Source organism: Pecten maximus, chromosome 12 (genome assembly GCF_902652985.1).
Source record: "Pecten maximus chromosome 12, xPecMax1.1, whole genome shotgun sequence".
Classification (NCBI taxonomy): domain Eukaryota; kingdom Metazoa; phylum Mollusca; class Bivalvia; order Pectinida; family Pectinidae; genus Pecten; species Pecten maximus.
This window is the reverse complement of record NC_047026.1, coordinates 20349247-20360717: the sequence shown is the minus strand read 5'-3', so window position 1 is coordinate 20360717 and position 11471 is coordinate 20349247. Positions and strand designations below refer to the sequence as shown.

Below are 11471 nucleotides of genomic sequence, written 5' to 3'. Positions count from 1 at the left end.
TATGCCATATTCAAGAAAAGACAACCAAGGATGCTTCAGACCAAATACTGATCAAATCGTTTCATTCTTAAAGAAGAGGAATATAGATAATTTGTAAAAATGTGCCCCCTCCTCTCAGGGCCCTATGGATCAGGCTGTACAAAACTGGTTTCACTTCACTTAAGGATTCTTCACACCAAATATCGACCAAATCCATTATGTCTATTAAAACAAATAACGATTTTAAGGACTTGCGTCTTGTTGCCTTATTATCCCTGCCCCTCGTGCCGTAAGGGGACCAGTGTCAATATTTATTCAAAATTTCTTTTTCTCCAAGGTTGCTATAAAGAAATCTGGACAAATTCCATTCAGTTGATCAAAACTAGTAGTGATTTCAAGGGCGTACCTCTATTTCCCATAATGGACCCCACCAATCCGGCCTCAGGGGGCAAGAGCCACGGTTTATGCAAAATCTGAACAAGTTTGGTCCAAATCCATTGACTCCCGCATGACAAGTCACGATTTAAAGGACTAATCTCTATTTCCTCAAAAAAAAAAATGTTTCCTTTCCTCAAAGTAATCTTCTGACAAGATTGGGTCCATATTCATCCAGTACCTTATGAATAGTATCGATTTAAAGGAAAAGTTGACGGAAGACCGGACGCCGCACCATGGGAAAATCTCACCGGTTCTATGGACTATATGAGCTAATGAAATCGAGATTTGTGATTTTGGTCTCTAGGATATGTTTGATTCTAGACTGAGTTTCAACGAGGGAAAGATAATTTAGTATTGGAATTTGGCCGAACAATTCTGGTGGCCAGTGTATATTATATAGCACTATTTAGTCGGCATCAACCCCGTACTATCACAAGAAAACAGGCATTACACTAATCACACGCATGCGGATCGCAAAGAGGGAAGGTCGTCCTAAAATGACCATAGCTGTTGTTAACACGTAAAAAAGGGACACGCCCCGAGAAGAGGTTGTCCTTGCCCGTCATCGAATTGGTCACGCATGATAAATGCAATGAAGCATTTACCGTTTAACACATTTTATTGATCTATTGATCTACAACCAACTAGACATTGTCTATAACAGGCATGTCTTAAACTTCTTTTTGAAACTTGTACCAAATTTTGAACTTTCTGAAAGCTGTCGTTCCGTACCACTGGGGTTCGTGTCAATAAAGTCTCTATGATTTATTTTGTTGGATGTTTCGAACACATTTTTACTCGCAATTTGTTGGCCCTAATGACCTTTTCAATGCTGATGAGTCGTGAGAATATTATAATGTTAATATCACGATGTCAGAAACTGAAAAAAGCATATAATTCAATGTAAATGTATGTATAAATTGTATGCTAATAAAATCATTTGATGTGGATTTATTTCTCTTCAAAATTCAAATGTTTAAGAGTTTCGAAATTGGACAGCGGAATACATCCTATCGATTTAATTACTTGCATGATACCCAGTTTGTCACCAAGGTTAGCAAGCCGAAAGGAGCGTAGATACAGGGGCCATACTAATCACAAAACCACCTAACGAGAAATTAAGGCATCCATTGCAGATTTTATTTTTTAGAGTGGTATAATGAAATTTGTTTCGAATATATAACTACTTGACATATTTAATAACAAAGCCAAACCCGGATGTGTTACCTGCCCTATCAAACTTTGATATCAACCTGAAGTGGCTACTTAATCTCAGCAGGCTCTTGTTATCATGTGGGTCCTCAATTCTGTTTACATACCTGCAAAGGACAGTGGGAGTATAACATTTTAACAAGGTCGCATTATGTTAATGTTTTTGGATGTACAATAAAAAAAAAAGTTTAGCAATAATACACGTTTTAATATCAAAAATGCACATTTTACAATAATAAGGAGTTTTCATTAATCCTATTTAACCTTGTTGGTTCAGAAGAACCCTCTCTCAAATTCGGCGTACGATAACCTACTATACCAAGTCCATGTCCCTGTGTAGTGAGGATCTCCAATCTTTCATTCATATATTATAATCTCTCTTTGCTGGATCTGATTCGATACTAGGACGAGCCACTTGAACATTGCTCTCTTCTTCACATACAGCATCATACGCCACGATCTATTTATAACGCACTGTACCGCTGGATCGCTGTGTCGTCACAGCACTGGGGAAACCCTGCATGAGCTCTACTCCACTGCTAGTGTGTGTAGTAACAATAGCTATGACTCAGACTGATGGCATCCGAAAACCAGAACCGCATCCGATCTAACACGCATAGTGATTTATACAACCAAAACTATTGAAGCGATTTGATTGGTCCTTCTCGAACAGAAGCCTAATCAATTCTTCGACAGAATTTCCAAAATGTCTTGTATCTGTTACTATTGTTAGGGATTCAAGGCAAGATGTTGATGAAACAGAAAATCGAAAGTTACAAATTTCTGAAGTTAGTAGTATATAAAATGTGCAAAATGTCGAAACACATCAGTAAGCAACGAATACCAACTGAACACAACTGTAAGCAAAGGAACCCAATTGATACGCAATATGAAGCAAGGTAAGAAATCATCAAGTAATATTTTAATATTTTGTGTTTAATACAACAAACATATCGAGTGAAAAAAACTTTGATCTCTAAAACATTATCGTTATATGAGTGAATTTCATTTTCAAATGTGATATTAACAGCTTCGTGCTGTTTTCAATCAAAAAGAAAATGTTTGTTGGTAAAGATGTTTCTTTAAAAAGAAAAAAAGTAAGCATGTTAATCTAAATAGAAGTTTTAGAGATTCTGTTTTTCAACATACATTGCATCTACCGAGAACATTTTACGAAAAAATGATTGGGTACTGTAATATGCATGGCAGTCGTTAACCACCGAAGAAATGATTTTCGTCTTCCACCGATAATATTTCATACAGTTCGTGTTCAGTTACTAAAAACCAAATACGAAGATTTTTTTTTCTTTTCTGAAATCTTCCGTGCTCGTGTTGTTTCAACAATTTAAATATTAATTATTTTTTATATTTGTTTTATTTAAAGCAATCCTCCATCTTGGTTAAAGAAATATAATTTTACATAAGCTCTAAGCTTGTTACCAAATCATTGTATACTTTTGGTCTTTTGTATTGTACTATTCTATTCTTAAATAAAAATATAAATATTATTTAAACTAAATAAAATCATTGAAAATACAGGTTAACCCAATATAGGCTATAGAAATACTCTATGAAACCAATAGTAAATGTCATTCAAAACATTTTTATGATTTAACAAATACGTATGTCTTTATGACCCCTGGCATAACGAACAGTTGTTGAACTTGTTTCTCACTTTTTTCTGACAGGATTTACAGCCAGTTATTTCACACTCGCCATTATAAAATTGGCTTGTATCTACCCAGTAATGATGGAGGCAGCACCCATTTCTGGATACAAAGGATCATGGAGAAATCCATGTAATGAAGCCACACCTTCGTTTGAACCATACAATACTACGAACGAAAACAAAGCGCACGTCCTTCAAGTGGTTCTTATACAACTTGAGGAGGCAAAAATCGTGGCCGACAACCTTAAACATGAATACGTAAGTCTATGCCTTACAGTACATAGTTAAAGGTTATATGATAGAAATTATCAACAAAGTATTTTTGGTACTTATTGAAAGTCTGTAAATATGTGACATTTTTAAAGATGCAGCAACGCCGACAGCGTGTACACTGCTTGCTATACAGAAATGCATGAAATGGCATCCCCAATATAGAAACCTATCTAATTAACACCAACAGATGTATAAAAAAAAAATTAAAAAAAAAATGATCGCCTATAATTTAGAGCAAAAATTACGGTCCAAATATGGAGAGGGAGTACGATAGCATTTCTGACTTAATTTATTTTAGATTGAAAAGAAGAAAAGAAAAGCTCAGATTTCTGCACGGTGATAGTAGTGAAAAATTAACTTTTGGTGTTGTATAGAATATACAACAGATTATTATTGTTTCTAATCGATCATAACTACTCTTTGTCAGGGATGTTGCACCTTCAATGAATTCATCTGGATTCTGTATAATTTCTTTTTCAGAGAACACATCGCGTAGCAAATCAAGTTTCTGACGGACCGTGCGTTTCTGGATTTGAGGATAACCTTGACAATGTATATAGACATGTTGATGGGTTCCCAGACCTTAGCCAGTACTTCGTACAACGTAACACCATTGCTATTTGCGACAATGTAAGTGTGTTATTGAAATGATAATTTGATATTTAATATAAGGTTATATTACCATTTACCACTATTGTAATGTCGCTGATCTGACAGATCACTAGTTCCAAGAACTTGAAAATTTAGCGTAAGTCCTCTTTACTAGAGCTATACTAATCTAATTTACAGTATAATTCATCAAATATTTTGAATTGTAATACAAATTATAGTACAGTATCCGATAATAACGTTATATAACTAACTCGGGTTTTACCTAGATTTGTATGACGGATGTCGTCGATGAAACGGAAGACGCTTACCCTTCCGGGACGTCTGAGATATTTTATTTCATACAATTCACAAAATACATTGATTTCTTTCGTTATTTTGTAGATTTCCGCGACATTTCTTGATGATTACAGAACTCTAGTCCAAGTTATGATTTTCTTAGAAGAAACAATTGAAGAAGAATATACTCAAAACAACAGAATCTACGAACACCAACTGTTGGAACTGCATGGGTCAATCAAAGGAATTATGTGTAACTTTCACTTCGTTGAGCAACGTTGTGGCCTAGAGGAACAACATCTGAATGCGACTGAAATGATTGACCAGTACAAAGCATCCCCTGTTTCTGAACGTGATTACTTGTTGATCAGAGACATTGCAGTTTTAGTTCGGGCACTGCATGCCAGATATAACACATGCAATATATTGCTTAGCAGAGGCTCGACATAATTCCTTTCAATTTATTTGTCCTTTCCACTAGAACTGATATATCTCAATGATATATTTCCGTTTATCTAACAACGAATGCTTCCACATATTAAGTTCAATCTCGTTCATTACATCACAAACTTGTTTGTCAAACGGTGGTATTATAACGTTATTTTATATTAATGGAAAGGGTCTTCGGATGACTGGTTCAAACCTGACCAAACACTAATCTACATTCCTTAAATTTTTTAAAGTTTTATTTGAGTTTGTGACCTAGGTGAGGTGAGTGAGTCTCTGAAATACTTAGGAAATTACTTGTCGAGACTCAATTGCCAAACTTATTTATTCTTTGATAGAATGAAGACAATTATTTTTCCTCCTTAAATTTGATAATTTCTGTATAGAATATGCTCTCTCCGTACTGAGAATGGATACCTATAATGCCATTGTTGTACTATTGAAGTCCTGATTATCGAAATCGACACAGAAGATTTGATATCTTCTAGTGAGACTTTGTCATTTTCTTTTTCCTTTTTTTCTTTCTTTTTATATACATTGCAGACCATTTTATATATTCGTCTGATTGGATTTTTCAATCGTCCTGACGTTGTAGTTGATGTTATGAATATCATTATATTTATATATTGATGATAAACATTTGGATAATAGTATAATTTAGTTAAATGTATATACATACAAAGTATGTTAATGTAAATGATTTCACCACAGTATTGACTGTCTAGGTATCATGAACTGTATGTTCATAGAACATGTATGATTATATTAATCAGTGTGTCCATAAATCCTTGTTTCAACGTCCAAAGTTGTTTTTTTATATACGGTATATATTTTTTATGTTTTTATTTTGCAGTAAATTTTGATATTGTCCTCTTTCATGTATGATTTTTATTTTACTGTGTTGATAAATGACGATATTATTGCTCAACCCTAATGCCAAATGTAACTTAGCACTTCATTTTAAAGATGTTGTTTGTATATAAATTAAAAAACATATCGCCAAAATTTCTGCTTTTGTCTTCTTTTACAAGGTTTGAACTGATATGACAACCATCTATTATATGTGAAAAACAACAAATATATAACATCGTACGTCTCATTAAAATAAGATAGGAAAATCGAAATTAAACAACATTAACAAAAGTATCAAAAAGTCAAATTTGATTAACTTAGTTTAAACAATATTTTATTCAATAGATTTACAACGTATATATTACAAACATTTCACTGGAAAATAAGTTGAGAACTGATATTGACTCCTCTGTTCTCACATCATTAACTTCCATATTACGCATGTAATCTACAAAATCACACAATAATTGACCGTCAACTACAATGTACCATATTGATTACTATTAAGTTGGTAATATTTGCGGTAATTTGATTTCACTATGTTCGCGGTCATCAATTCAAGGAAAGAAATACTCAGCAAATATTTTTTCCGTGAATTATAAATCAATTTAATCAAATTATGCTATCAAATGCGAGTTATATTTCATACTCAGAGTTATGCCCCTTCGTTGAAGCTGCAGGTGAGTATATTAGCTGAAGTGATTTCTAGGAGTATAAATTTTACTCCGTGAAAGTATATATGCCTGTATATGTACATACAGAATTCAAGCATATTAAGATGGCCATGTTGCGCGGAATTCAATACCCGCAAACTACTTCCAAACGGGGCACCGCGAAACATTAGGCCCTCAAAATTTAACAATTATACAGTATATCTATGACAGAACATAGGTAGATCAAACACCCAAAGTGCGTGAAACAAGAGGTTATTGTACATAGTAAGCATTAAAGATGGCTAACAAAGATATGTTTAGTAAATTCACTTAGTAAATTCAATTTTTTTTTCTAGAATCGAATAATAGTACTGTATGGAGAACAAGATAAATCCAAATGCAGTACATTATTAATTTGCAGCAACATATTTATTTTTTTTTTATTAATTAATTAATAATTTTTTTATTTTTTATTTATTTATTTTTTTGTTTATGAAAATGTTGTATTTAAGTAATGAAAGGCATCTGACATCAATAATTACATATATTTTACGGGATAGCAAATGTTACGCTTGTTGGACTTTGTCTTTTTATTTTATTGTTTATATATAATAACATACAAATCTGGCACACTCAAATAATTTAAGCGCAACTGTGTACGCCATGCTGTAAATTAATTGGCCGTAAGACCAAAATGATGACACAGCTGAATTGCTTTTGTTTAATTTGGAAAACCGTGATATCCCACTGTAGGTGAATCATTCGCGGTGAAATAGACAACACCAGGAAACAGACTTGTGTGTAATACTTAAACGAAATGTGTCAAGTGTATATACTCTATATCTTTTCCTCTTCCGTTAAAAGCTATAAGGAGATATTAGCATACTATATTGAAGGAGATATTAACATACTATATTGAAGGAGATATTAACATACTGTATTGAAGGATATATTAACATACTATATTGAAGGATATATTAACATACTATATTGAAGGATATGTTAACATGCTATATTGAAGGATATATTAACATACTATATTGAAGGATATATTAACACACTGTATTGAAGGAGATATTAACATACTATATTGAAGGATATATTAACATACTATATTGAAGGAGATATTAACATACTATATTGAAGGAGATATTAACATACTATATTGAAGGACATATTAACATACTATATTGAAGGACATATTAACATACTATATTGAAGGACATATTAACATACTATATTGAAGGAGATATTAACGTACTATATTGAAGGAGATATTAACATACAAATGTACTATATTGAAGGACATATTAACGTACTATATTAGATCTATCATAAAATGATAGCCGAACTTTTACATCAAAAATAAATTCCTTGTGGCAATTCATGAATCATACATTTACATTATCATGTTTCAGAATGTAAGTTTTAGAAACGCTAAGCCAACAAGGTACATTTGTATTTCTTAATAGTCAACCAGGAAGTGTAAAAATCATTTCATGATAAACTGTTAAGATTCCACAGAATATAGTTACATTGTATATATCAATGTAAACATATGGCCTTTAATTCCATTTCCTTAGATATCCTAAAGGTGTACGCCATATATAATAACGGTAGATGATATGATAGAGTGAGACAATGCTGTAATTATGGTGGCTCGTTAGGGCCAAATTTCAAATCTCGCATTCTCGCTCTCTAGACCTAAGGTCGAAAGCGCTAGAATGCGAGAACTCGACGGCGAGAATGCGGAAACGCGAGACTGATCTCGCACTCTCGCCGTCGCGATTTCGCATTCTGGCGTTTTCGACCTTAGGTCTAGAGAGCGAGATTGCGAGATTTGATGTTTGGCCCTAACGAGCCACCATATGCAATGGAATTTATATTTGAGCGCAATGAGGGCGGAATATAAAAATTCGTGTTTCTTTTAAAACATGACCAAACATACAGCATTAATACCACGTTAAAATGTATTTTAGGTCCTTAGAGTCCAATGGACCCTTTTTTAAGGTACGTCTCGTTTTGTCATCATGTTCATGCATTGTTCCTTTAATTTCAGTCTATTTATCACGTTTCATTTCTTCTTATATACCATTATCGTATATGTAAAACTTTCGAAATTATTGAATTGAATTTTGTCAATCGGAACACATCGCCTACGAGCCAACGTTTCGTAGAAAATGATAAGGGCTTCCGATTTGAAATTTGTAAAAGGAAAACGAATAAGGGGGGGGGGGGGGGGGGGGGGGGGGGGTAACTCTGTTACCAGTTAAATCGACCTGGTCTAATACACAGACTATCTACGAGGAAACGTTGTGCTTACCTAAAACATCACATGGTACCCAGTAATCGATTGATAAAATCAATTGCATATTGTTAAGATACAATTTTATTGATGGATGCTATTGTCCAACAATGTGGACATTGAAAAGGGAAACCAATTCACAACGTGTCAAATAAACTATTTGTAGGCTTAACACTACAACACGTACGCCTATAATAACTATGATTATACTGTAGCGATATTCGTTTTTTTAAGTTTGAAAACAATAGATTTTCGTATTAGGGGCTGTCGATGTTGCACGAACTTTTTTTTTAGATTTATGATGATTATTTATATAATCTTCATCAATCTAAAAATCTAATATGCCGCAAATATTGCCAGAGACGACTGAGGAAATATACAGTATATCATACGGCGATACGGAGATAATCTACGACCTTATTTATGACATAACATTCTGTCAATGTGGGTTGCATCTAATTTCTCTTCCACAGGAGATGAACACAAATCCTTAACCCTGTCAATATATGTACAATGAGCGTATATAATATGCATAGATTTTGTCAGCCGATAGCGGGCCATTCACGCTGAAATAACAGCTAGCATTAAGTCTTAAATAATATAAAAATCTTAGATACCAAAGTTATCTTAGGACCGGGTGCCGTATTGAGGCATATAATTTTCACTTAAAAAAACAACAACAAGAAATATCTTTAAAAAAGATAAACGGCATAGTTTTAATGCTGGTGGTTACAATTTAAACTGCTGGTGAAATAAATGAACGAACTAATGTGTTTCAGTACAGACAACAAAATTATATCAGTTTGAATCATTTTTGATGATAATAAGACTTCATTTGAATCAGGAATATGATTTTATTAATGTGTCATTTGAAAAGATACATCCACTTATTCAGCTTGCATTCAATCTTAACTTTGTTTCGTTTTTAACTGCATATCTCCTTTTTGCATTGACCGCTACATTGAGCATTCACATACTTCATCTTGACCAGTAACGCCACCTGTCGCGTCATATCCGGGCCAAAAGATTACTATACGGCTATGCCGAAAAAAAAACCACACAAGGTTCTCGTTTGCTTTTATTTTCATAACATAAAATAATTTCAAGGACAGAAGGCCCCTTAAACATCTCACTCAGTATGTGCCCATTTCATTACATCAACGGAAATTTTTATCTTCGTAGTTTTTTTCCTGCTGTCTAAAAGAAAAATGCATGCCATTATCAAAATTAATCACAGTCCGAAGAGTTGTCTTCATTGTCTACTTAACGTAAGACAAAACCTCTTGTAATCGCTTAACATAACTTAACACTCCCATACTTATCGTTAACCTCCGAACCACGTACAAAACGTATTGTGTACTTGATAAGGAATGAATGATTCAATAGATGGTTTTAATATTTAATTTTATGATGATTTCTATCTACTACAACTAAACGTACCTACTTTAACCTGCCTACCGACGAGTGAAGTGATATATGTTTAATATTTCTCCATATCTTTGAGTTTTTAGAATGTTAATAAAGCATTCAATAGCCTATACCGTTGTCTTGTTGTCATAACAAGGACAAGCCTCATTATCTTCTGTCAACCTGTGCGATATACGTTCCGTTCCAAGTGTTATTAAATGAGAGAACATGACTAACACGTGTATTTTATTAATTGCACGTTGAGTATCAAAACTGATAAGTATGTACATAATTATGTATTTAAACGCGAATAAGTCATAACTAATTTGAGAATGTGCCGTCTGTTGCGTCTTTCTTAATGCCAGCATATGTTTTGAGGGATATCAACATTTGTCGGATATAAATACCCTATAGTACATATTTTTTTCTTTTTATAACAATAACTTTATATCATGGGACACCTTGGTTTAGTTACACAACATTCAGAATTACAGTCGGTAAACGATCAATATAAGCTCTGGTAACCCTATTGTACATGTACATGTTTATGTTAAGTAAGCGGCAGGGGAAGCTAAGTGTCTTGCAAAAATCAAATAACACACAGATAGATCCAATATAATCTAACGACCATGGTACTACGGACTTACATTTCAAAATTCACTCCAGCAGTTTCAAGATGTAAATAGTAACAAAAGGAGTCGCTTTCACGCCTGTCCTATCACGAGTATAATGTGGAAGGTAGCATATAGATTTATCTATAACACAATACCAAGTATAATGTGTGAGGAAGCATATAGCCGTAACTCCAACACAATCACATGTATAATGTGTAAGGTAACATATAGCCTTAACTTGACCATAATTACGGATATAATATGTAAGGTAGCATATAGCCTTAACTCCAATACAATAAAGGATGTAAAGTGTAAGGTGGAATATAACCTTAACTCAAACACGATCACGAGTGTAATGTGTAAGGTAACATATAGCCTTAACTCAAACACAATCACGAGTGTAATGTGTAAGGTAACATATAGCCTTAACTCAAACACAATCACGAGTGTAATGTGTGAGGTAACATATAGCCTTAACTCAAACACGATCACGAGTGTAATGTGTAAGGTAACATATAGCCTTAACTCAAACACAATCACGAGTGTAATGTGTGAGGTAACATATAGCCTTAACTCAAACACAATCACAGGTATACTATGTAAGGTAGCATATGGCCTTGGCTCTTATACAAATCGTTGCTACATGTAAAATGCGTGAGGTAGCATAAAGTCACAACTTTAACACAACCACAAGCATAATTTATAAGGTATTACATAGCCTTGGCTCTAACACA

The 11471-nt window shown here is 33.6% G+C and overlaps 1 protein-coding gene across 1 annotated transcript; it reads left to right on the top strand.

The window, feature by feature from the left end:
• Positions 1-2117: 2117 nt before the first annotated feature.
• LOC117339900 lies at positions 2118-5831 on the top strand. The gene is made up of 4 exons (XM_033901611.1): positions 2118-2528; positions 3318-3556; positions 4052-4201; positions 4565-5831. Exons 1-4 carry the CDS (start codon positions 2519-2521, stop codon positions 4907-4909), a joined length of 744 nt encoding a protein of 247 aa, XP_033757502.1. The 5' UTR covers positions 2118-2518; the 3' UTR covers positions 4910-5831.
• The last annotated feature ends 5640 nt before the right edge of the window (positions 5832-11471 follow it).